Here is a 26,528-nt window from a genome sequence, read left to right as displayed (position 1 = left end):
TCCTCTCCTTCTGTCACTGCCACCCCAGAGGAAGAGAGGGAGAGCCCATCGCTCGCACGCTTCTCTTTGCACTAACCAGCTCGAGCGATTCCTCTCCTGATGTCTTTGAGAAACTCTCCAGGGCTCTGACTGAGCCTGTGGGTGCTGGCTTGAAATCATCATCTCCTGTGGATTACGACAGCTGAATGAGAAGATAAAAGCTTTTCTCTTCTCTTTCCTTTCTCATTCCTTCCTTTTCACTTTTCCTTCTGGAGCCAAAGCAGTTCCCAGCCAGCACGCAGGATGCTGGTGGGAGCCCTGCGTGGCCTCTTGTTCCTCTGCCTGCTTGAGGAGGGCATCAGCAAAGTCAGAAGGTACTACATTGGAGCCGTGGAAACCACCTGGGACTACATGCACAGCGACCTGCTCTCCGAGCTGCAAGCGCCTGCAGGGTAAAGCTCTTTCTACTGCAATTCTAGCAGCCTGCTATGGGTGTTTTCCCACCCTGGCACTGTGGGTTGGGGTCCAGGCAGGTGCATGGGAGCAACATGGCATGGTGGGTGTGCTGAGTTGCCAATACAGCTGGGAGTGGGTGTCATTAAGTGCAACCCTTGATAACACACAGGTGGAATAAATTTGCAGAGAGAGATGTAGACCTGCTCTGTATTACTGCTGTACGCTGCTTTATCTTAATGCTGCTTGTCTGTGGCTATTGAAATTCTATGTCTAGAGCCAAGAGCTGTTTCTCCAGCCTGTGCTTTCTCTTCTGCTCTGCAACCTGGGAGCTTTGGGGGGATGCGAGGGGAGATGAGGTCCTGTGCCTCCCTGCCTGCGGGCTGCAGTGGGAGGTTGGCTCTGCCCCCCGGCATAACTCAGAGCAGCAAAGGCTGTCCACTGTGTCTGGCCCTGGTAAAACCCAGATTTAGTTATTTATATATTTGTGTACATTACGCTGCTGGGGCTGAATTTTTTTCCTTTAGGGAATGAAAATAATTTTTAGTGTTTGGACAACAAATGCTGTTTGTACGCAGTGACGAAAGGGAGGAAGGCATGGTGGTTTTGCCCATGGTGGTTTTTGGAGTAGGAAGGAAAAGTGGTAGTTGCATTGCTCAGGCATCAGGACAGTGTTGTCTGGAAACACAGCTGGCTTGGGCACACGTGGCTGTGAATGGGCTGTTCTGAGCTCAGCGTGGGGAGCAGAACTGGGGGCTACATCCACTGTGGACCAAGACAGACCCTCTGCCCCGCTGCCACATGCCCTTCCCCAAGGCTCTGTGCTGGGGTTCTGTCAGCCCACGGTCCCATCTCAGACCCACACTGGCTTGAGCAGCTGTGGTCAGACACTGAAAACCAGACCTCCAGTGATGAGCCAGGTCAGCCTGACTAGCTGTAGTAGTCATTGTATCAGAGTTACTTTGGTTATTTCAGTAGGAAAATGTCATCCAGCAGCCTCTGTTTTACTAATGTCCCCCCGCCCTGCTTTTAGTAATGACGCACTCAGATCCATTAGGCTACAGTGGAGGTGAGGTCACTCGTGCTGATAATTCAACCCTGTGGCTTTCTATTTTGGCACTGGCTTTAATGATGTGCTCGTGCACTGTCTCTGACCCAGGAGTGACTCAGGGACCTGTCTCTGCCTCGGGGACAAGCAGGGCATCTGTGGGCAGTCTGAGGTCACTTGTCCCTCTCTAAAATGGGGAGAGATGACTTTGGCTTTCTCAGAAGGACTTGGAGGCATGCTCTACCCCAGAGAGGCAGGGCACACCTGGGCAGAGTGGCTCCCAGGGGACCAAGGCTTGATCAGTGTGACTGTTCACAGCTGGATGATGCTCTCTGTTCCCTGGCCCTGCAGCATCATCCCAGGTGCCCTGTGTGGGGAGGGCACAGGAAAACAGCGTGGCCAGGGAGAAGAGGCATGCAGGAGCGAGCCAGGAGAGCGTGGCAGGAGCAGAGCTGCTGCCCGAGCTGAGATGCCTCCAAACTATGTGTGGGATGTCTTCTGCCTCACCCTTTCTCCCTTGTGGTACCAGCATCTCATGGTAGCCCCCAAGGGTGCACCTCCAGGCAGGACCTCCAAACCCCCTGTATGTATCCAGTGGTTTCTCTGGAACGTTTGTGAAAAGCTCTGCCAAATGAATGGGCTACAGCGCATCAGGCCAGACCTGTGTACACCTTCCCCATGATTTCAGTTTCTCTTCCTCCCAAACACAACCCTGCTGGCAGGGTTGGAGCCAGGGGCAGCACATCCTGCAACAGTCCCTGGGATCTCAGCTCTGGCTCAGAGCCGGCAGCCGTGTAGCAGCCGGCATGTTTGAATGCTCTGGCAGTGCAGGGTGTTTACCTTGGCCATCCTGGCTCCGAGAGATAAAGAGATAGTGCAGCTAACAATGCTGATCCAAGGCGCCAGGAACTTCTCTCCCTGCCTTGGCTTCAGCTGCCCTCGGGGTAGGAAGTCCACCAGGACCCTAAGTGCAGAGGACAGGCCAGAAGCACTTGGATCAGACATCCCTGCACTGAACTCTGGCTCCTCATCCCCTGCAAAGGACTCTGCTGTGCCAATGGGACCCGGCACTGAGCCCTGGTGTCACCAAGTCTCCTCCCAGCTGTACCCCTGCATGCCAGCAAAATCCTTCTGGCTCCAGAGGATTTCTGCCCTGTTCATCATGGGATTTGCAGGACCAGACCCTCATATGTCAGGAATGTATTTTCAAAGCTGGAATTTCTGTGAGTTAGTGATTAAGGCACAGCTGACAGTGGACAGCCTGGTGCCAGTGACCCCATGGCACTGACACCTCCCACTGTACGGTCATCCTGGGGAGCAAAGCTTGGTCTGGACCCTCCTGCCATTGAACCAGGAATGATAACAGCTCATGGAAAAAGTCAGTTGAATGCATTGGCCCTGCTCACTGGGGCCATGCCTGCTGGAGTCTTCCTGCCCACCCAAACATGGTTATAGCCATAATGGGAAAGGCAGGAGCTGGGTGTGTGGGGGGTTTTGTGGGCGCCCGTCCTGCTCTGCCCCTAGGGAGTGTGAACCCCACTCTCCCCACAGCATCCTCCAGCTGTAGGTGGCCTCCAGCCGGCAGCGTGGGGGAGAGCGTGCGTCGCCCTTTCCTAAATTTGAGTCACTCTGTCTCCTTCCTCTTCAAGGAAGAGTCACAAAGGGAACTGCTGCTTGAATGAAGGCTTAGTCAGAGGGTGAGAGTAATCCTACCTGCTTCATCAGAGGGAAGAAAATAACACCTGGCTCTTGCTCCAAACAAAACAAGTCTGGAAGTAGACTGTCTGGTTACTGGAAATGGTCTCAGTCCCAGGGTTGATAAGCCAGCGTCTAAAATTTCTAGAGAAATTCATGGCTTTGTCATCCTGATAAATGTGCTGGATTGCATCTGGAAAATGAATTTGTTAAGCTGCTTACGGATAGAAAGTGTCCAGTGAAGATAAGTGAAGTGTGAAATACGTTCAAGGATCTTTTTTCCTCCTGCTGCGAGGAGTAATTTCTTTAGAGGCTGGCTGTAAATCCCAGGTTGGTCAGAAATGAAGCGAATGTGGGGATGTTGCTCAGATGGCAAAGCAAACTGCCATGACCCGCCATGCAGCCCAACACTGCCTCTTTGCCAGGGGCAGCTGGGGAGGATGCTTGAATTTATATGTGATGTGTCTGCCATCACACTGCTGTCACAACACTCCCCGTGCCCTGGGTCTCTGCAGGCAGGGAAGCATGAAGCCGGGCAAGGCACAAGGCAGGAGGCTGGCAGCAATGCCTGCAGCTGTGCCCACTCCCGGCTGCAGCTGGGTATGGTGCTGTGCCACCTGCCCTTGTGTCTTCTTCCATCGTGGCTAACACTGTGACATTAATCACAGCCACATTATCATCCATGAGCTGAGCAAAACATTTCCAAACACACCTGGGAGTTGTCAGGAAACTCAAAGGACACAACAGGGTGAGCAATCTCCTGGGCTGGCACAGCACAGGGAAGTGGGCAGGGAGGGGAGGAAGAGGATGGATGCTGCCCATCCGTGAATGGAGCTGCACCATCAGTCTTGGCTTTTTCTTCCTACTGCAGCATGTCAGGACACCCCAGCCCCTGGCCCCTCGAGCCTGGTGTCCCTCCCCAGTACAGGAAGGCTGTGTTTGTGGAGTACACCGATGCTTCGTTCATGCAGTCCAAGCCCAAGCCAGCGTGGATGGGTAAGAAGCACCTACAGCATGGTGAGCCCTAGCTCTCCTTGACAGCAGCCAAACTCACCCTGGGTTGGTTGCTGGCAGCTCCTCAGCCAGGAATGGGGAAGGACCTGGGCAGAGTCCCAGTATGGCAGAGCTGCTGGGGATGAAGGGAGCCTTGCTGGTGCCGGAGCAGTCCATGCTGCCATGCTACATGAGGGACAACCGCTAATTTTGCAGGTCGAAAGTCCAGACCCTTCGGAGCCCACGGCTGGGTGTGAGTTGCCTGACCCCAGCTGCCTGACCATGTTGTGTTCCCCCTTTCAGGTCTCCTGGGCCCCACCGTCCGAGCAGAAGTCTATGACACAGTGGTCATCACGTTTAAGAACCTGGCCTCCCGCCCGTACAACCTCCACGCCGTTGGGGTGTCCTACTGGAAGGCGTCAGAGGGTGAGTTGGGCAATAACCAGGTGCTGCAAGCCCTTGCACAGCACCTCCCACTCTGCTGCCTGCCTGCCAGGAGGGAGCACGTCCCTCCCTGACCATGCTATTCATGTCCCTCTATGAGGACATGTGGTCACAGAGATCGCTTAGCCTGAGGAAACAAGAAGACCATGCCCAGCCCAGAAACAAGCTGAGATGAGCAAACAGACCAGAGCAAACCCATATCAGTTATGAAGTAATATATAGGTTAAAACTGAGGCTGGATGCTTAGGGCCAGGAAGACACTGATCTCCAGCATCAGGGCAGATGGTGGGAGCACAGCCCAAAAAGCAAGTCTCCAGCACAGTTCTGCTCACCACCCTGAGACCAGCCATTGCCCGTGGGAGTTGGGCTGACCCTGGGGGCTGGGATGGAGAGATGCTGTGCTCTGGGTTGGAGGAAAATGCATTTCTGTAGCCACAGTATGTTGGGGATGAACCTTCAGTGACATCTGGCTGTTCCTTTGGCTTTAGGTGCAGGGTATGAGGATGAGACCAGTCAGCCAGAGAAGGAGGGTGACAGAGTGGATCCGGGAAAGACACACACTTACATCTGGGAAATCCAGCAAAACCAGGGCCCGATGGATGGCGACTCATCATGTCTGACCTACTCCTACTCCTCCAATACTGACAGCGTAAAGGACATCAACTCCGGCTTGATCGGAGCCCTGCTTGTGTGCCGACCTGGTAAGGACAGAATAGGATGGGGACAGGTCACATGCAATCATGAATCGAAAAGCAGAAAAATCAAAGATGCCTTCCAGAGTTTGAAAAGCGAGGTGTACCTGGGGTGGGATTGGGATCCACAGCCTGGCCTTGATTTACCAGTTCTTGGAGGACACAAGGGGAATTCCCTGGGGAGACAGGCATGGTGCTTGCTGACCTTTAAAGAAATCTGTCGTGTGGCATCTTGCAGGGACCTTGGCGAGCAATTGGAATGAGGACACAAAGCAAGATTTTGTGATGCTCTTCGGAGTGTTTGATGAAGGTAACTACCATGTTGACTCATGTTGGACCCTGAATTCAGCCTTGTTTGGGCTGCATGCTTTGGCCATGGTGTGAGCACAGCTGTTCTGCCTCCCAAGGGTCTGAGCCTTGTACAGCCTACCAGCCAATGTGCTCCTGGTCAGTACTTCCACTCCTTCTTCTGTGCCCCAGGTGCAGGGAGCTTGCAGCCCCCCAGCTCTCCCCATCCATGCCCTGGCCTTGTTCCCATCACACAAGCTAAAGCTGTGGGGGAGCAAAGCCCTGTTATGAGCAATGGTCAACCACCACATTCATGCAGAGCTGTGGCCAGGTCTGCTGTGGATTTCCAACAAGCACCACACATCTGACCTCACTGGATTTTGGTTTTCATATTGTTTTACCCCAGTGGGAAAGTTTCCTTTTTCTTTGAAATGCTCTCTAGTGAAGAGCTGTCTGTGTCCTCCTTTCTCCACAGGGAAAAGCTGGTACTCTGAGCCTGGCTCCCTGGCTCCTCAGCCCCAGCGTCACAACAGCACGGAGCTGCACACCATCAATGGCTACATCAATGGCTCGCTGCCCGGTGAGTCCTGGTGCGCCAGGGACAGGGATGGAGGGCATGGGAGGTGCTAGGAACTGTAGAGCAGCCAGGTCTGGAAACTCAGGGTAGCTTGTGAAAGGATGTGAGAAGGGACATCAAGAGGAGTTTCCAAGGGATGGACCTGTGAGGCTGTGATCACCCCAGAGGGACTATCACATCTCAACTCCTTGATCTGCCTTGCTCATTTAAAGTGGGGCAGGACTTCTTTTCTGGCTGTCTGTGTTGCCAAGTGCAGCTGACCTCCTTGGAGGTCTCCAGGAATAGTACTGGTAGCAAAGAGTTTCATCTCTTGGAACCCTGTGAACAATGTTGGAGGTAGCATTGAGGGGAAAATTCAGGTCTCACTAGCCTGGGTCTGACAACACACCTCTGTAGGATTTGGGAAATAGAATAATGGAATAATTTAGGTTAGAAAAGACCCTTAAGATCATTCAGTCCAATGTAAACCTAACACTGCCATCACTAAACTATGTCCCTAAGCACCACATCTACGTGTTTTTTTTAAATACCTGCAGGGATGGTGACTCAACTACTTCCCTGGGCAGCCTGTTCCAGTGCTTGATAACTCAGTGAAGAGTTTTTTCCCAGTGTCTGATCTGAACCCCCCTGCCACAACTTGAGGCCATTTCCTCTTGTCCTCTTGCTTGCTGCTTGGGAAAAGAGACTGACACTGATCTTGCTACAACCTTCTGTCAGGTAGTTGTAGAGAGTGATAAGGTCTCTCCTCAGCCTCCTTTTCTCCAGAAAAGCAAAAGAAAAGGCCATTTGTGGTCTCAGTGAAGACAAAAGTTCGCGTTTTCTGATTTTCTTCTGGGAGAAGGTCCAGAGCTGCCTGAGAGCAAAGAAGCTCCAAGGCAAACTGAGAAACACTGTCAGGAGAGTTATTACCATCAGCAACCTTGGTGAACCACACCGTGAAAGCTCTCACCTGGGTCTGTCTGTTCTCCAATAAAAGGCAAAAGCAAAACTCCTCTGAATTCCCTGTCTTGGTGGATCCATGGAGCTTAATAGCTATGTAGACCTCACAATCAGCCACTCTGTCTGCACAGTGGCTATCCCCTCGAGAAGGTATCCACCTCCACCCAGGAAGCCCCTGTCTGGCTGTGGGACCTGGCCTGATAGGTGTCTGATGGAGGGGTGGCAATGGAGAGCTGAGGGCCTCAGGACGGAGCCTCCACCCTGTCTCCTTCCAGGCTCTTGGAATCTGTTCCAGTCATCTACTGCACTAAGTGCTGAAAACAAGTGCTTGACTCTGTATTTTACTTTGTTTGGCTTCAGCTTCCAGGAACTTGTTATTCACTTTCCTGCTAGATTACAGAGCCCTTCGGCACACACTGATTTCTCTCCAGGAAAATGTTTTTACAATGCAGTCAAGTCCTCTCCCATTTCCTAAGCACACTGAGCTCTTTGAGTGTCTCCAAGGAAGGAATTTTCTCCAGCCTTCAAATAATCCTGGTGACCCTTCTCTGTCCTTTGTGGGGTACTTCAGCTACTGCTGAGGATGTGATGGACCCTTGCCCAAGATGCAGTATTTTAGTATCAGGCTTGCCGGTGTTATCATTGGACAAATGATTCACCTTTCCAGTCCCTGGTTCCACTATTTATAGAGTCAAGGAGCACATGTACCTCTTTTGGCACTGCATCCCACTGTGAGCCTCTGTCAACATGCCTCTCAAGTCCCTGCCAAAGTCCACCACTCTGTGAATACAGTCTCATCTCAGGGAGATGGTGTAGCCTGCACCTCTGTTTTGCTCAGACACTCCACATTCATGTACAACTTCTCCAGTGTGAAGCCATCACCTTGCGGGACAGGGGACTCTACTCAGCACATGTCAGGCTCCGAGTCCATGACACTAAGAGTGAGGACAAGGGATGGACATGGTGCTGACTCCTGAGTGCTTTCCTTCTCTCCTGGCAGGTCTCACACTGTGCCTCAAGAAGAAGGTCCACTGGCACGTGATTGGGTTGGGCACTGGGCCAGAAGTCCACTCCATCTTCTTTGAAGCCCACACATTCCTGGTGAGAGGCCACCGTCTCAGCAGCCTAGAAATCTCCCCTGCCACGTATCTCACAGCTGAGATTATGCCAGGAACAGCTGGCTGGTTTCGGGTGTTCTGCCAGATACTCTCCCATCAGCAAGGTAACCTTATTCTACAAGAGCTCAGGGGAAAAGAAATTCAGGAGATGGCTTGGGCTCAGGGTTCTGTGCAGTGCTACAGCTCCAAGGCCCCTTCTGCTCCATAGTGTTACGTCCATGTGCAACCTGGTCCATGACCAGGATGGCATAGGTTGACCCACGTGATGGTTCATTTGATGGGGACAGTAGTGGAGAGGACGTGTCCCAGGCAGAGCCTGGGGGAGCATGTGCTGGTGCTGGCATGTCAGTGTGACCCTTTCTGCCTGGTTTGTCTGAACCCAGCTGGCATGGAGGCCATGGTAAAGGTGGATGAGTGTCCAGAGGAGCGCCTGTTGAAGATGGGGATGCTGTCAGATGAGCCAGAAGACATGGATTACCCTGAAGAAGATGAGGAATCTTTTCACGTCATCCAAGTGCGGTCTTTTGTTAAAGAGAAGCCTGTGACCTGGACTCACTACATTGCAGCTGAGGAAATGGACTGGGACTATGCCCCTGTGAAGCCAGTTTCTCTGGACAGGTGAGACTGGGCAACGTGTGCCCATGAGGCTGCTCCTTGAGGCAGCCCTGCCAGCTCTTCCCCTTTTCCCCAGAAATTTAATTCCCTTCTGCCTAACCTGGACAGTTTTTTTCTTTCTTATTAACGCTAACAGAATGGATGCAGGACAAGGGTGGTCTTGGGGAGGCCATGGGAAGGCAGGACCTGGCTTTGCTTCATTTTACCAAATGCCCCACAGAGGCATTTGTCTTTGGGGCATTTGTCTTTCTGTTGCCCATGTCTCCATGGTCAGCCCCTTCTCAGCAGGCAGCAATTCCTGGTGATACTTCTCCTCTAGCCAGGAGGCCCTGTATAGGCAGGTCACGTGCCCACAGACCCAAAGTGTGGGTCCCCTTGCCCCATCTGGAAGGACCTGCTCTAGATGGCAGAGGCAATTAACCCCTGATGCTGCGCCACTTCTTGGAGAGAGAGGTGATGCAAGTGCAGTATCTCAGCAGAACTACCTTAGTCAGCACTGCTTGACAGTAGCACTTGTCACCAGTCCTGATGTCACTCCACTCACACAGGCTGTGTGAGCTGGGGCTGGCTTGGTAGTGGGGTCACCGGGTTTTGCCCTGGATGGGCGCTGCCGCTGGAGCAAGGCATGCGGGGCAGGAATTCCCGCTTCAGCCCCCTGCAGGGTGAGCCATAGCAGGTGTCCTCTTCAGCTTAGGGCTGGCCTTGCTCCTGGGAAGGAGCTGCATTGATCAAGAAAAAGCAGCTCCTCTGTTGCCTTCTGCCTGCACACTGGGGTTGTTCCCTGATAGAGGACAACCTGCCGTACTCTCATCTCTCACAGTCACCTCCAAGACAGGATTACTGTGCAATGGAGTTGAAGCTTTCTCCATTAAAGAAGCACTGAATCACTTGAAACATGATTCCCCAGGATGCACATTGTGATTGCAAGGATGGGTGTCCCCACTGTGCACTGGTAGTAGTCCTTGGGCAGCTGTGTGTGTCCTTGGACAATGGAAGGTCTTGCTCAGGTTCTGACAGCATTCCACATGTGGCTGTTTGCTGCTTTTCTGCCTTGTCTGCAGAAACATCACGAGCCTGTTCCTGGAGGCTGGCCCTCAGCGGATCGGTTCAAAGTATAAGAAAGTGATGTTTGTGGAATACGAGGATGCAACCTTTACGAAGCGCAAGGTGTCAGATCAACCGGACAAGGGAATTCTGGGGCCTGTCATTAAGGGAGAGGTTGGAGATCAGTTTAAGGTAAGAGAGAGATTGCTTTCCACAAAGAGGGACTGGAAGGGAAAACTTCAAATCTTGATGCTCTTCCTCCTAATAGCTAAGGTAGTGGCTAAGACCTGATATAAGTCCTTGAGGTGCTCTATTATGTTTGGTAATGTCCACAGTTCACCAGAAAGGCAGATGTTACTGAAAGCTAAAGCTAAATACTCTTGGTGAGACCAGCAGAGATGCACAGGATATGGCCCCGTTACGTTGATTTGACTTAATTGCAGGCATCTTAGGAACTGTGTGAATCAACCGATGACAAAGGGCATCCAGCACCTTCCTCTGAGGCAGGAGTGTCCTCTCGTCCTCTACTCTTCTCCATCTGCCTCCTCTTACCATACAGTATTGGAGACCATTGCTTGTGTCTCCCCAAGTGCCTCTACTGACCACTTATCTGACTTGTTTGCTGCTAGGAGGAATGGGATGGTGTCCAGGACCTTCATGTTTCTGCTCCCTGCCTTGGGTTCTCTGTGCAGTTATGGGCATGGAGCTGAAGGTGGCAAAGCCCTGAAAGAGCTATTTAGAGAAATAAATGAAGGGCTTCATGCAGTGAAGTGGGAAGCACTTTGAAGCTGTTGACTGCTGTGCATACTTAGTGTCTTGTTCCTCTGGGGCCTCCTGGATTGGCAGACCTCTTCTGTCTCATATACAAAGTGAGACTGAAGACATCAACTTTCCCTTTAATAAATATGATCTTTTCATGCACTTTCTAAAATGGGCACCTCCTGGAAAGATGGACAGAGTAGACTTGTAGAGAAATAAATAGTTGTTTCTTCTGAGTCCAGCTTTGTGGTCCCAGACATGTCTGAGTTCCTCCCCATTGGACACTGGCAGGTAGCCACTGCCCAGTGTTCCCTCCCTACGAGGACACTGAGGGCAGCCTCGAGGGCTCACAACATTCAGAAAGCATTAAACATTCCTTCTGGCTGTCCTCATTTCAGATCGTGTTCAGGAACCTGGCAAGCCGACCATACAACATCTACCCTCACGGCCTTACCAGCATAAGGCCATACTACACCTTGAAGTCCTCTCAAGGTAAGGCAGACCATGAGAATTTGGGACATCACTTGGCCACTGCCATTCTTCTGGGCCAGGAGAGCTTCCTGCAGCCTGTCGTAAGACTGGTTGTTCAACCCATCCATCCAGGTGCCTGAACCCTGTATCCCAAATGATGATGATTCTTGGTTCATGTCCCCTTTGGTGCCATGTAACGCTGTTTTTAAGGAAAGCCTGGATGATGGCTGGAAGACGGACCATTGTCAACCAGGGAACTGGGACCATGTTGTTGGGTCTCTCCTGGAGGCCTCCACTTTCTGATGAGGCAGGAACCACCCTGGTGATCCTGCCTGTGTTTGCCAGTTTTCTCACAGTCCTCATTCCCTAGGGTCCCCCCTGCCCTGCTTTAAGATAGCAGGGGGGGTCATTATGATTTGGACTTTGCCTCTCACAGCTTCATGGTCTTTGCTGTGGGGTTGTTGAGTTACCAGCTCTCTTTCCCAGAATTGCTTTCGTCCCTTGCTGTTATGGTTCCAGGATCATGGCTTGTGCAAGGCCATCCCACATCCTACAAGGGCAAAGTCATGCCACATCTCTCTCCCCTCTTCCCCTCTGCTCTTTTGGGTGCATCACAATGATGGGAGCAATTACAAATGCCGGAGAAAAGCTCCTCTGCTGCAGGAGAGGTGGCAAAACCAGGATGGCAGTTGCTAAGGAGTTCAGCAAGCTAGGTCAGCTTTGTGACCTGTTACTACTTAAACTAAGGTTTTCCTTCAGGAGAGTCAAAAGGGCAAAGTAGCCCATTGTCTGGCAGTTCTAAAGGAGCCAAGTGACACAAGGGAGCTGGGAGTCCTGTCCCTGCCCCTCTGTCAACATTCCCCAGCCAGACATGGCTCACCAGCTTTGCCAGCAATTCAGCTCTGTGAAAGCGGACAAGTCATGGTCCTGGAGCCACAGGGATGATGCTTTTTAGAAAAGTATAAATAAAAAGAGCTATTCCTACCCTGACTGACACATGAGCTTTGCAAACTGTGCTCTTACAGCAGCTCAGCTGGGCACTTGGAGCAGGGAAATGTCTTGTCCTAAAGCTATGTCATTGCAAGATCCTGCTGAATGCTTAGGGGATTTAATTGCATTTGAGTTTTCCTTTGGTTCCTTCCAGATCTCCTCCTTGGTTTTCTTATGATCTAGCTGTATTTCCTTTAAAATTTCTTTCCTTTCTTTGTTTTTCACCCATTTCATCCCAGCTCTCCACCTTCATCTGCAAACTTCTCTAGGCAGCCCGGACACAGCTGAGACTGGGCAAATTTTCCAGTTTGTAGGACTTCCAAGGTCTTTCAAAATTAAGCGTATGCTTCTCCATCCTCACTGGTCCCAGACGCTCTTTTTGTCCAGATCAACTTTACATGAGAACGGGTGCTAGCAGCCAGTGTGCCATCTCAGGGCGAGCATGGGTTTGGGTAGTTTTCTATGCAACTTGTATGGTCAGAAAAGTTCCTTTCTGAGCTCTTTTAAAAAGTGGGCTCACCCTTGGCAGGAGCATCCCAGACCTAACTGATCTGCCCTTGGCCTCTATGTTGCCAGGTAAGGACGTGAAGGACATTCCTATCCCTCCTGGCCAGTCATTCACCTACAACTGGAGCATCACCATTGAGGATGGACCAACCCAAGCAGATCCTCGCTGCCTCACCCGTTTCTACTACAGCTCCATCGACCCAGTCCGAGACACAGCCTCAGGCCTGATCGGTCCCCTCTTGATCTGCTTTAAGAAGACCATGGATCAGAGGGGAAATCAGGTGGGTCTTTCCTTTGTCGCCTCAACTGCCAGGCTGAAAGGCTGGAGTAATAGCTGTGGGTGAAATATTTGGGTAAAACCAAATTTGTCTGTCCTGTTCTCTTCAACCATACCATCAGTCCCACTGCCCCTGCCTTCCCCATCCTCCTGTGCATGCTCCCTTGTCTCCAAGCCTGGACACTAACTCCTGTGAAATAGCAATAAACTGTTCCCCATGCATTCAGGCTAGGACCTGACAGCTACTCTGGGTGCCAGGGACACTACGATCAGTGCAGGAATAATGGCTTCCCTCTCCACCTTCCAGATAATGTCAGACAACACGAGGTTGGTGCTGTTTTCGGTCTTCGACGAGAACCGCAGCTGGTACCTGGAGGAGAACATCAGGAGGTTCTGCACTGACGCAGCCCATGTGGATACCCAGGACCCCCAGTTTTATGCCTCCAACTTGATGCACAGTGAGTGCTTGGCAAGGGGCTCCCTGCAAAGCCCTGGCAGACACAGGCTCAGCCCTGCCCCAGGGAACATGCGGTAGCTCAGCAGCCATGGGGGAATCAGGTTATGATGAAATATGTCACCCCTGCTCTCTTCCAGCTATTAATGGCTTTGCGTTTGACAACCTCCAGTCAAAACTCTGCCTGCATGATGTTGTGTACTGGTATGTCCTGAGTGTTGGGGCTCAAACAGATTTCCTCTCCATCTTCTTCTCTGGAAACACATTCAAGCGCAACATGGTTTTTGAGGACGTGCTTACCCTCTTCCCGTTTTCTGGAGAAACGGTCTTCATGAGTTTGGAAAAGCCAGGTTGGTAACGTGGGCTATTCTATAAACCTTGGCATCACAGGAGAGATAAGCGAGTACCTCCAGCCAGGTCTCTGGTACCCGGTCATGTTTGGGCAGCCATGAGAGCAAAGGGATGCACAACCTGCTGGAAAAGCAAACTGAGAGGCAAAAATTAAATCCTTTTAAAACTTAAAGAAATTAAATTACTGTATTTTACTTCATAAACAGTGTGCGTTAAGGTCACACATGCTGCCAAGCCAGTAAGCTGGTTGCAGTAACGTGAGCCCCTTGCATCTGTGTCCTTGGCTCCAAGCTCAGAGGTCAAGGAGAGCGGCAGTGCTGTCCCTGCTGTGGGATCAGCCACAGGTCATGGCACCCCATTTATCTCCACGCATTTGCAAAGACAGAAATTGCAGCTGTGGAGAAGCCTTACGAAGGATTTGCTTCAAAGTTTGGTCTTATTTCCCCTCTCTCAGCGTTTTTTCCTTAGCATTTGCAGAAGCGGTGCTGTTAACCATTTCCTCACTCACAGAGGAAACACAGGATTTCCCATGTGATGGCAAACACTGATATGATGGTCACGGATGCTGCACCTTGAGCCAAGCTGACAGGGTTTCTAGATACCCTAGGAAGTTTACTAAAACCCAGCCAAACAGTGTATCTGTTTGAGCTCTGAATTTTTGCCTGCCGATGGGAAGCAGGAGAGCAGCTCAGCCGGCAGCAGGTGACAGGTCTCTCCAGCGTCAGAGCCCTGTTATTACACACCTCCTCACCCACTCATGGTGCCTGGAGAAGAGGCACTCGCTGCAGGGAGCAGACGCGTTGGCTGGGGATGTGAGCAAGAGGCAGCCTTTGCATTTCTTTCCCCTCACGTGGGAGAGACATGACGAGAGTGTCTGGGAGAGAGGTGTATTTGACAGCACCAGCATGTCTTTGGGGGTGGATTATGGTGATTACTCTCCTGCTGGCAATAATCCTGGAGGCTCTGTGGGTTCTCAGTGCATTACCTGTTCTCACCAAGCTATTGTTGGAGTCTCACAGTGTGTGTAGCTCACTAAGCTCTGCAGGAAACACTGGCCCTGCTGATGGTGCTTCTCAGGACCAGCTCTGATGTTGCCAGCAACCCTGATATCTTGTGAGTCCAGCTGTAAGATACCCTAGGGATTATGAGAACATGAAATCACTACCATGAATCAGAGGCTGCCTGAAAATACAGGTTGCACTAGCAAGGGAGCAGCATGGGCATCGCAGCTCTTCTGATTTCCTGTTGTGATGGGCTGATGGTGTCCTCTTGTCCTCTCTTGAGACAGGTGTCTGGACACTGGGGTGCTTGAATCCTGATTTCAGAGACCGAGGGATGCATGCCAAGTTTACGGTCTCACAGTGCCAGTATGAGCAATACTCTGATGGGGAAGATTATGTGAATTACGAGGAGGAGTATGGTGCCTTTGACTTCCAACCCAGGGGCTTCTCTAAAAGAAAGAGATGGCGCAGGCCATGTGTGAATGAGCAACTGAACAACATCACCTCTTCAAGAAATGAGACAAAGAAGCCAAGATTGTGTTTGACAGAACCCAGACTTGGGGCCCTCCCGAACAATGGCAGGATTTATGATCCCAATTCCAATGACCCATCAACACTTTCAGGAACAATCCCACATCCATCTGATATTTCCGTGTCTTCTCTGCCAGAGACAAACTATGAGCTAGTCTACTATGAATCCTTCCTGGAAGATGAAGAAGAATTGTCAAGAAACATCAGCCAGGATGAAAGGTTTGGAGTTCTCCCACCTGGAGAACACTTGGTGAGTTTCAGTGGAAGGGTCCATGGTACTGTGAGCTCAGAAGAACGTCAGCAATGGCTGCATCAAGCCACACCAGCTCCAGAAGATGCTCTGGCAAGAAAGAAGGTGACAAAACTCTCAGAGGTGCAGGACCCAGTAAAAAGGACAATGGTTGAGTCTGGTGGTACATTAGAGATCCTGGAAACAGAACCTCAAAAGACTACTACTCATGCAACAAGCTTATGGGACTCAATTGCTTCTGCTTCTAGCAAAGCTCCTCTTCAACAGAACAGGAGCTCATTTCACCAGAATGACCTGGAGCACAGTCTGGGACTTCAAGACACGTCTTCACAGGGTGCTGAGGACAAGTTGCTAAGAGGGGCTGATAAAATATCCTTAAATCTATATCAGTCAAAGGAGACAATCAATGCAGAACCCACTTTAAGTACTGATCACAGCTCTTCCTTCACACTGGACAATCCTTCTGCATCTTCAGATGAGACAGAAGACAACAGGACTTCTCATGGTGTGGTTCACAGTCACACCAGAGAAAGCAATTATTCATCAAATGAGCTAGATGCTAGGCTGGAAAAAAGACCTTACGAAGTGATTTCACAAGGTTTTTATGAATCTTTTGAAGGGAAAAATGTTTCTTTTTCAGACCTGGGAGCCAGCAAACCTGTACAAGAACAAAACCTCACAGATGAGAGTAACTCCTTACCTGCAAAAAGTGACACAGAACAAGGAGCCCGTGAGCTTGCCAAAGGAACAAGCCTTCTAGAAACCACTTTTGCACACACCAATGACCTTGAGCCTTCCAGCTATGTAGTGACAGAAGAGAGGGATGAGTTAGTCATGGAGGCAGTGTTTCAGGATGCTACAGCTGCTAAGGAATTGTCAGAGATAGACAGTCTTGCCCTTTCTGAATCAAACATCATAGCCAATGACACAAGGCCATTCCCAAATGCTTTCTTAAACAGCCCTGAGCAGTTTTTGAGACACAGAGCTTCAGTCCCAAGTGTGAGCAGCCCCAACGGGAGGCCTCGACAAGCCAGGTCACTGGAGAGCAAAGGCTTGATGAATGGTCTGGGTCTTCCCAACACCAGTTGGCCTGGCAGCAGGGACCTCCTCTCTGAGGGTTACAGAGCTGAGCAGAATCTGGCCAGTCAGACTGCTGAGACAGCAGTGAATAAGAAAACCCCAAAGGCATGTGGACCTTATTCCCCTTTTTGCAGTGCTCGCTTCAAAAAGAGGTCCCTGATATCAAGCAACACTTTGGCTTTGCAAAGCCTGGAAGAAAAATCAAACATGGTTGAGGAGAGATTGCCCCCAGGCAGGGAGGCTCCACAGGCTCTGCCTGGAGGTGGTGCTGATGAGGTGCATCCTGAGGGGAGGCCAAGCACAGATGGGGCTGTGTGGAGCAGCAGTGAGGGGGTCCAGCACAGTGGACGCTCCTTCCCCACACAGGGAGCACTGGAGAGTGAGGTGCCGATGGCAGCAAGCAGCTCAGAAACACAGGCTGCTCTTGTGACTGAGGACCTGGCCTCAAACTGGGAACCAGTCTCCCTGGGGGCAGTAGGACATGTGGGGGGCTTACAGAGCCCAGCTCTGGCTGAGCTGCAGCCGGGCAGGGGTGCTGTCTGGGGGGCTTCTGGGAGCATGCAAGGTCAGGGGAGAAGCCAGATGGAGGAGGAGACAAACTCTGTGGAGCAGGCGGGTCAGTTCAGTCCTCAGCCTCAGCAGCTCAGGGCCAATGCCACAGAGGACTATGTGCCTGAGAGCACATATGAGCAAAGCCCAGAAGAAATCCCTATGCAACCAGCCTCCAAAGAGAACTATTCCCTGTCTCCAAGCAGTCCTGCTCACAACCACAGCACTACTGAAATACCAGCCAAACACATGCAAGCCAGTCCAGATGGACGGCAGGTGCTCAGTGGTGGAGATGTCCTCAGAGAAATGGGGAAGAGAGAGGGCCAGGGCCTAGAAGAGCCCAAGGAGTATGAGGAAAGCAACAGCACAGCTGGGAAGAAGAACCATGCCACAGGACATATGGAGAGACCGTCCCTGAACAACAGGACCCATGCCAGCCCCTTGAAGCCAAAGGCTGACAGGCCGGACTATGATGACTACGGTGGCACAGAGCAGTCCATGGAGGATTTTGACATCTACGAGGATGAGGAGCAAGACCCGCGCTCCTTCCAGGGGGCAGTACGGCAATACTTCATTGCAGCGGTGGAGGTGATGTGGGAATACAGGAACCAGAGACCCCAGCACTTCCTAAAAGCCACGTAAGTGTGACTGTCCCTCATGTATTCCTCCTGCACTGTATGGCATGGCTTGATGTGTGAACTGGCATGTCCTGGCATGCAGGATCACAGGTCCATGACTGTATGACACAGCAAAGCAGCCCAGGGGAAGGTTCTCCCAACACCTACCCTACACCTGGGGAGCTTTGTAACTCTAGCAACCTCAGGCTTCCTTGCAAGTGGGTCAGGGATGCTCTAGGCTCTGCATCACCCCTGCCCTGCAGCAGGTCTGCCATGGCTGCCCTCCCTATGAGACACTATCACCAACTTGCTTAACTTTCCTCACCCCAGCAGGGACCCCTGGAGTGACAGGAGGAAGCCTTTCCGGCAGTACCGCAAGGTGGTTTTCCGAGAGTACCTAGACGATTCCTTCACGCAGCCACTGCTGCGGGGAGAGCTGGACGAGCATTTGGGCATCCTTGGGCCGTACATCAGGGCAGAAGTTGAGGATGTCATCATGGTGAGTTGAAAATTCCCATCTCCTATAAAACCTGAAATCCAGACGGAATGCTGAGGTGAGCCTGCAGGCTCTGGGATGCCTGTGGGTTCATCTTCAGGGCTCAGGAGCAGGAGCTGCCCTGTTGGCACCCTGTATGGCATGCAGATGTCACCAGACTGGGGGGCAAGAGCCACCATTTAGAGGGACCTCAGTGGCTGGAGGAATGGGCCAGCAGGAACCTCAGTGTTCAGATGCAAAGCCTTGGACCTGAGACAGACCCAACCGCTGTAACAGCACAGCCTGAGCATCTCTTGGGCTCTGTGGGAAACCTTTTGGGTGAAGAGATTGTAAAAAGGGTAATGAGCTAAGCAGGGTTCAGTACAGCTTCTTTGGGAGCTCTACGTGAGGGCAGGCTTGGGCTTCCCTCACCACCAAAGGTCCTTCAGCACCCACCTGAGGAAGAGGTGACAGGCTCTTCACCAGCCTCAGGACTCATATACCTGGAAAAGTTGCCCAGTTTTCACTGAAATCTTCACCAGGATGGATTCAGCATATTTGGGCTCCTGAGTGTAGCTGATCTTGCTCCCACTGAGCAAGGAGAGAGCGTCATCCTGCCGACAGGGTCAGGATGCACTTTCTACTGGGGATCACACTTGCATAACCACAGCTTGTGGTTCAGCAGGGACTGGCCACTGCTTAGGGCACGGCTGGAGGTCTGGGCACCAGGAACATTGCTGGATCTAACCCCATGGTCTGGGACACTCTCAACGCGGCACTGAGCACCCTCCCACACTCCCTTTGCTTTGCTTTCCCTCTGACGCAGGTTACATTCAAGAACCTGGCCTCACGGCCCTTCTCCTTCCACTCCACACTGCAAGCCTATGAGGAGATGCAGGGTGCAATGCAGGGTGAAGAGGCGGTGCAGCCCGGTGAGCTCCGAAAGTACTCCTGGAAAGTTCTGCCCCAGATGGCACCCACCACACAGGAGTTTGACTGCAAGGCCTGGGCTTATTTCTCCAACGTGGATCTGGTAGGTGGGAGCCTGCTCTGGAAGCATCTCAGGAAGGAGAGGCAGACAGCATGCCTGAGTCCTGGCTGTGAAGTCAAGACTGCTCCTATGGTGCTGTGCTGAAAGCAGCCCGTGGTTGTGTAGATTCTCAGGTGTCTAATGTGGTGATGAATGCATGCTGGTGCCCTCTCCTCTCTTCTCCTCTCCTCCTCTCGTTCCCTTAATTGGGTTTTTCCCTCTTTTCCCAGTTGTACCAGCTTATGAGACTTGCAGGGAACTAGCATTCTGTAGTCTCCTACCCATCTTCCAAATCTGGCTGACTTTGTCCCATAGATTCCAGTGTTAGTGGAGTAGCGGCTGTTGGACAGACAGACACCACTTCTCTTGAAAGCATGTACAAACAATTGCTGAGCAGCCTTTCATAGCTAGGGGCAGACTGGGCATTACTCAGTGAACCCAGTGTGTCCTTCCCACTCTGTGCACGAGTGGGAGCTGGGCCAGGGATGCAGAGAGAGCCACGACTTTCCTGATTGCTGTGCTGCTTGTGGGTGCCAGTGCTGCCTCACCCTCTGAGGCAAATCCTTCTTTCCCGGCTCCCTGGCAGGAGAAGGACCTGCACTCAGGCCTCATTGGGCCACTGATCATCTGCCGCCGTGGGGTGCTGAGCTTCGTTTTCAGGCGGCAGCTGGCCGTGCAGGAGTTCTCCCTGCTCTTCACCATCTTTGACGAGACCAAAAGCTGGTACTTCCAGGAGAACATGGAGAGGAACTGCCGCCCTCCCTGCCGCATCCAGCAGGACAACCCTGACTTTAAGAGAAACCATTCCTTCCATGGTGAGCACCCTTGCTCTTGCCCTTTCCATCCCGCAGTCTATACTGAGATGGAAAACCCTGGAGCCTTGAGTCACTCATGACCGCTGCCTTCCCCAGCCATCAACGGCTATGTGAGTGACACGCTGCCCGGACTGGTGATGGCTCAGCAACAACGGGTCCGATGGCACCTCCTGAATATGGGCAGCACTGAGGATATCCACTCCGTCCACTTTCATGGGCAGCTGTTCAGCGTCAGGACTAGCCAGGAGTATCGCATGGGAGTCTACAACCTTTATCCCGGTGAGATGTAGCACAGGCACTGCACATCCCAGCTGCCAGAGGTTCATGCCCATGCCCATCAGGATGTGCCAAGCCTGAAGTGGCATGGCAAGGAGGGCGAATGGACCTGGAAGAGTGTGGCTCTGTGCTTGCACAGCACTTGGTGTTGTGGCATCCCATTACAGCTAGTAACTGCCCTCTGGTCTGCTCTCCATTCATGGCCAGGTGTCTTCAGGACGGTGGAGATGTGGCCCTCTCATGCCGGGATCTGGCGGGTAGAGTGCAAAGTGGGAGAGCACCAGCAAGCCGGGATGAGCGCTCTTTTCCTCGTGTACAACCTGAGTGAGTGATCCTCTTTGTGCCCTGGGCCGCTTGCTGCCATGGCCACCGCCAGCACGTTTTTGAGCTCCCTTCCCCAGGGTTCTCAGCATTTCCCCTGGGGTGGCCCAAGTCGGGTCTTCTGGGTTTTCACTCTGAAAGAAAGTCACAACTTCAGCCCTTGCCACCATACACATCCCAGCAGAGAGCACAGAGTCAGGGACATGGTTGGGGTGAAGGCTGTGAGACCAGCTTCATTTGCCTGCAAATATTTGCTCCCAGAGCTCTTCTTTTCCCAAAGTGAGGATCCCTGGGACCTCATGTAAAATGCACTTACCCCAGCAACTGCATGCACCTGCTGGTGCTTGCCTGCACTGTTGGGAAGGTATAGTGCTTGGCTGCCTGATCACCTGTCAAGAGGTAAACTGAGGCACAGAGTGATGGCAGGAGGCAGTGAGTGACACTGTCTGACTACAGGCTGCTCTGATAGAAACAGCCCCAGAACAACACATTTCTACCTCACCATAAGTACGCACTGGGGTGCTTAAGATTTCAAATTTGCATTTTCCCCAGAAGCATTTGCCATGTAGTGGAGATGCCAAGACATGAAAAGTCACTAAAATAATGGTTATTATAAGAGACAAACAGCCCTGTGCTCAGCAGACCAGAAGAGAACCACAGAGAAACAGGGGTGTAAGGCAGACTTTCCTTTAGCAATCTGGTATTCGTTTTTAAAATATGCTGCCTAGCAATGAAAAGGCCCAGGAGCAAGACATGGGTATAAGGAAGAGACGCTTGTCAGCATTGCTGGGGGATCAGGACATGGGAATGAAAGGTCGGGGACTCAGGGACAGGAGTTTGGCAAGACGCTGCTGTGGCTGATGCTGGGAACTCTCTGCTGCTGGGGTTGGGAGCAGGAACTTCCAGCACTCCTAAAATTCAGGGATGGATGTGGAAGCATCTGAAACCCACCATTTGGTGTGAGACAAACAAGCCCGTGGGCTCTTGAAGTCTTGAGACAACCTCCCTGAGCATGGCGGATGTTACCCAGCCTAGGCTTTTCCTTCAAAAGCCTTATCATCTAATTAACTCTCCCTGGTTTTCACCCTTCTTCTCACTGTTTGACTGCAGACTGCCGAAACGCCCTCGGCCTGGCCTCGGGCCACATTGCAGACTCTCAGATCACAGCGTCGGGGCAGTATGGTGAGTAGGGGTTGTCGCTGTGTGAGGAAGGAAGGTGAGTCTGGGGCAGCTCCATGCTTGCCTGCCCAAGGCTCTGCTACACCATGTCCCTGGCAGGGTCCTTCCTCCATCCATGCCCACCCATGTCAGTGTCCCACTCAGGACCTGTAGGTATCTTCTCGCATGTCTGGCCCGTCATGTCAATGTTCTGCCACCACGTACATGACTACTCAGGCACCATCCTGGAGATGAACTTCTCACCACCTCGGGCTGGGCAGCACCAGGGACCAGCAGCAGCCTCATATCTGTGCGCTCTCCTTGCAGGGCAGTGGGCTCCTCACCTGGCCAGGCTGGACAACACTGGCTCTATCAATGCTTGGAGCACCAACCGCAACAATGCCTGGATCCAGGTAAGAGGGGCCGCATGGCTGGAAGCACCACTGGGGCATTGCAAGGGCATGCGCGTGGCTGCTGAGCTGTGCAGAAGGACCCGCATGGTTGTCCACTGTTTCCCCAGCTACATCCTGCTATTTCCCCTGCTTCTCCTCTGGGAGGTGAGCTCTGAGACCCTGATAGCAGTTGGTCTGGTCATTGTTGTAGCTGGCCTGGCCCCAGATCCATCCTCAGTGCATCCATCATTCAGAGGAGTCACTTGATGGTCTGGCTGCAGCATTGGATTGTGCAAAAGTCCCCCAAAGACCAAGAGAGAACAGCTCACCTCTCCAAACAGCTCTCCCCTGCCCTCTCCCAGATGTTGGGTGATTTGTGCCCTTATGAACGACTATTTTAACTGTTTCCATAGCCTGTGCTCAGTTACAGCATGAGGAAGCAAGTTCCATGGGTTCATAGTGCATTCCCTGAACATGGTTTGGGTTTTCTGTCAGAAATGAATTCCTGATTTTCATTCTCAGGTGGACCTTTTGCATGTCATGATTATTCATGGCATAAAAACCCAAGGAGCCCGACAAATGTTCTCCAGCCTTTACACCTCCCAGTTTGTTGTCTTCTACAGCCTTGATGGGCAAAGGTGGAGGAAATACAAGGGGAATGCCACCAGCACCCAGATGGTAAGGCAAATGGTTCTTGAGGAGCATGTCTTCCCAGAATGGAGTATCTTGGGGTGATATGGACCAGGGAGCTCTGTACACAAGGCAGAGACCTCCTGAGCCCCTGAGGTATTTCATTAGGGCAGGAACAGTGAGCTTTCACTGCCAGGATGACTGAATCGCAGATCACAGATCCGCAAGGGACTTGCTGTCTGTGTTTGTCTGTCTCATTTTAAAGTGACTGAGCTATTTTTTTCCACCACCCTAGGTGGCTGCAAGATCCACCACTTAATGTCACGTTGCATGTTACTTAGACCTGGGCATAAGATTTTGTCTGAATATCTTTCTTGACCCCAAAGGCAAATTTTGACTTTCTAAAAACATTGTGCAGATGCAGGTGATTTGGAGGACCTCTACTCATTAGAAAAAAAACCCCACAACCTAAACATGCATAAGCTGATCATTCCAGCTGGAGAAGAAAAGTATCCAGAAAAGCCTCCACCATGTACACTAGCTGTGGTCAAAACTTTTCCCAGGTTCAAAGGTCCCAGGAGTGACTTTTTTCTTCTTTTTCTCCCCTCTGTTTACTGAAAATATAAAAACATGTTGATTTGCAAGGACCCTAAGTTTCTCCTCCTCCAGTTTCTCAGTGGTTCACACCAGTTTGGCTCATTCATACTTCTTTGGTCTGAATCACTTCTCAAATCATTTCCCTGAGCTGCCTCTCCCTTGTAAGGATAGTGATAAGATACAGAAGTGACAGACAGAAATCTTCTCCCCACTAATCCTTATCCTGTCTTGCTCTCTTTGCACTGGTACAACAATCCTTTTTCTCCCTCTCCCTGCAGCTGTTCTTTGCAAATGTGGATGCAACTGGAGTGAAAGAAAATCACTTCAACCCTCCAATCATAGCCCGGTATATCCGCATTAACCCCACTCACTACAGCATTCGGACTACGCTGCGCATGGAGCTCATCGGCTGCGATCTGAACAGTATGTCCCAGCTCCGGGTACCAAGCACCCAAGTCGGGACCTGATCCAGTGGGGTCCTGAGTGCCAGTTCCATGTGTTTCAGGACACTCCAGGCAGTTGTGGAGGGGGAGGGAGGCTGGAGATGGCATTGAGATGTTGGGGGAACAAAGTTGGAAAATCTCATTATGGTCTTTAAAATAGCAATACCAGAGGGAGAGCATGGGCCCAGCTCTCACCGCCACTTTTTCCTGAACCACCAGAAGCCTCCAGCAGCAGCTAAGCCGATAGCTGGGGAGCTGCTGCCTCAGTCTGGGGGAGCGGGGAAAAAGCAGAGACAGACGCTATTGGCTTTTCCTCTGGTTTTGCCACTCCTAGGCAAGACTACTCTGGCTGACTGTGTGACTGGGGGCAGTGGTGCTCTGAGATCCTTTCTTTAGCTTTGCACATCAGCAGGATGAACTGTCCAGCAGCTACAAGCAGCAGCGGCTGTGCTGTCACCCCATGCCACAAGCCTGCCAGCCAGCTCTGAGGCAGTTGTGCCCATGTGCACCTGATCATAGTGTGTGCAGGGTGGCTTCCTGCCAGGTATTTGTGTCCTTCCCCTGGAGACAGGTTCTCCTTATGTCCTGGCAGTTGCACAAATTCATCACATTCCTACTAGATGAAATCTCCAGGGAGAAAAGAAGGTGGGACTAGCAGTAGGTGTAGTTAGGCAATCCCCAGCCAGAGCCATGCTGCACACAGCAGTGCAGGGACCATGACACTGCAGCAAGGTGCAGGAGAACCCATAACCAGGCAAAGTGGCTGGAGCAGTGAGTGGCCAGAAGGCATCTTGGTGATGGGTCTTCTCCCCTCTCTGACACACATCACTCTTCTCTTCCAGGCTGCTCCATGCCCTTAGGAATGGAGGACAGAGGGATCCCTGACCAGCGCATCTCCGCATCCTCTTGCAGCACTAGTGTCTTCTCCAGGTGGTCACCCTCCCACGCACGCCTGAACCTGCAAGGGAGGACCAACGCATGGAGGCCAAAGGTAGCCCATGCAAAGAGTTGCCTAGGCAGGCAGCTGGGGCATGGGCAGGCAGGTGGGATCCCAGAAGGCAGGCTGGTGCTTGCAGCCTCCCCTAGCCAGGGCTGCGTGGGGAGCATGTACAGCCATGTGCATTGTGCAAGCTGCCTGCAGACAAGCAGGAGAATTGTCGCACTGATTTAGCACCCAGCAGCTCCAACCAGAGGCCTGGTAGGTCAGTTGTGGCCCAGGACTATGTGCAGGGCTAACTTGGCTTCAGCTGCAATGATCTTGTCTTTCTCATTGCTGCTGAAGGGTTAAAGGCAGTCTGTCCTTCCCCAGAGCAACAGCCCCAGCGAGTGGTTGCAGGTGGACTTCGAAATAACCAAGAAAGTGACTGCAATCATAACCCAAGGTGCCAAAGCTGTCTTCACCCACATGTTTGTGAAGGAGTTTGCTGTCTCCAGCAGCCAGAACGGTGTGGACTGGAGCCCGGTCTTGCAGGATGGCAAGGAGAAGGTAGGCAGAGCTGATCCATGGCCAGAGACAGCCCATGGACACCCCCGGGGCAGCAAGAACAGCCCTTGACAGCAAACATGCTCACAGGAGTTTTTGCAAGAGCAGTGAGCCAGGCTGTGCTTTGTCTTCCCTAAAACATTCCCAAGTGGTGGGTTGGTTGTGTCCTCAAGTCATGGGCTCACTATACCAGCAGAGAAGAGCACACCCCTGACTTCTCTCTCTTCTACAGACTTTCAAGGCAAACCAAGACCACACCAGCACAGTGATGAACACCCTGGAGCCACCCCTCTTTGCCCGCTATGTGAGGATACACCCCCGCCAGTGGCACAACCACATTGCCCTGCGGATAGAGTTCCTTGGCTGTGACACTCAGCAGGAGTACTGATAGCTGCAGGGCCAGACACGAGCAGCGCCGGACAAGGACCCATGTCCAACCAGTTAATGAACTGTCACCGGGGCCACAGCCAGCCCTGCAGGACCCTGGCCATCCCTGCTGCCAGGGAGGAGAAGGCTTGCAGAGCTATCGTGATGGCTGGCTCATTATCAGCCTCTTCCTGTCCCTCATCTACCAGATGCCATATAGTCAGAAGTAATGCTGAAGAATTAAACAGTAATTTTCCAGTATCTTTCTGCACTTTCTCCTCTGCTCTGGCCTTGGAGTCCCTGGGGGCTCAGTCAGCAGTATCAGCAGCTAGTAATTAATTAGCCTCGGAGCTTCTCAGCTTGGTTTCGCATGTACTGCCATGCCCAGGCAGAGCCCTGGAGGGGGAGGAAGCAGCAAAGATAAGGGCTGGGGGAGGAGGCCCTGCTCCAGGCCCCAGCATCCATTTCACAATCTGTGGGGACTGGTGGCTCCAGGGAGGCAGTGCTTGCTCAACCTGACCCAGCACTGTGCTTTGGGCCTCCACTTTTAGCCTGGAGAACAGGAGGCTGAGGGGAGACCTTATCACTGTCTACAGCTGCCTGACAGGAGGCTGTAGCATGGAGGGTGTTGGTCTCTTCCCTCAAGCAGCAAGTGACAGGACAAGAGGAAATGGCCTCAAGTTGTGCCAGGCGAGGTTTAGATTGGATATTGAGAAAAATTTCTTCATGGAAAGGGTTGTCAAGCACTGGAACAGGCTGCCCAGGGAAGTGATGGAGTCACCATCCCTGGAGGGGCTTAAAATATGTGTAGATGAAGTTC

General features: G+C 52.0%; 1 protein-coding gene across 2 annotated transcripts; it reads left to right on the top strand.

The window, feature by feature from the left end:
* Nucleotides 1-62: 62 nt before the first annotated feature.
* Nucleotides 63-25,969, top strand: F8 (coagulation factor VIII). 2 transcript variants are annotated; one of them, XM_082061955.1, is made up of 26 exons: nucleotides 63-431; nucleotides 4,047-4,171; nucleotides 4,472-4,594; nucleotides 5,101-5,313; nucleotides 5,543-5,614; nucleotides 6,068-6,172; nucleotides 8,109-8,330; nucleotides 8,610-8,844; nucleotides 9,903-10,077; nucleotides 11,043-11,136; nucleotides 12,682-12,893; nucleotides 13,197-13,347; nucleotides 13,484-13,693; nucleotides 14,983-17,743; nucleotides 18,056-18,221; nucleotides 19,024-19,230; nucleotides 19,814-20,042; nucleotides 20,139-20,321; nucleotides 20,526-20,642; nucleotides 21,750-21,821; nucleotides 22,125-22,210; nucleotides 22,712-22,867; nucleotides 23,695-23,839; nucleotides 24,702-24,850; nucleotides 25,169-25,345; nucleotides 25,575-25,969. In XM_082061955.1, the coding sequence occupies exons 1-26, from the start codon at nucleotides 283-285 to the stop codon at nucleotides 25,728-25,730; spliced, it is 6,690 nt and encodes a 2,229-aa protein (XP_081918081.1). In that variant the 5' UTR covers nucleotides 63-282; the 3' UTR covers nucleotides 25,731-25,969. The 2 variants fall into 2 exon arrangements, with proteins under 2 accessions (XP_081918081.1, XP_081918080.1); XM_082061954.1 differs by having other exon boundaries at nucleotides 18,053-18,221.
* Nucleotides 25,970-26,528: the final 559 nt, after the last annotated feature.

The sequence above is a fragment of the Streptopelia decaocto genome (genome assembly GCF_964273445.1).
Source record: "Streptopelia decaocto genome assembly, chromosome: 10".
NCBI classification, from domain to species: domain Eukaryota; kingdom Metazoa; phylum Chordata; class Aves; order Columbiformes; family Columbidae; genus Streptopelia; species Streptopelia decaocto.
The sequence above is the reverse complement of the archived record's forward strand: the minus strand, read 5'-3'. Positions and strand labels throughout refer to the sequence as shown.

What these genes read in the sequence shown, in the direction of transcription:
- F8 (XM_082061954.1), top strand. Translation starts at nt 283, where the DNA reads ATGCTGGTGGGAGCCCTGCGTGGCCTCTTGTTCCTCTGCCTGCTTGAG. An exon ending in GCCCAAGCCAGCGTGGATGG is followed by an intron (nt 4,172 to 4,471) that starts GTAAGAAGCACC and finishes TCCCCCTTTCAG; the next exon opens with GTCTCCTGGGCCCCACCGTC. An exon ending in ATGCCACCAGCACCCAGATG is followed by an intron (nt 22,868 to 23,694) that starts GTAAGGCAAATG and finishes CTCTCCCTGCAG; the next exon opens with CTGTTCTTTGCAAATGTGGA.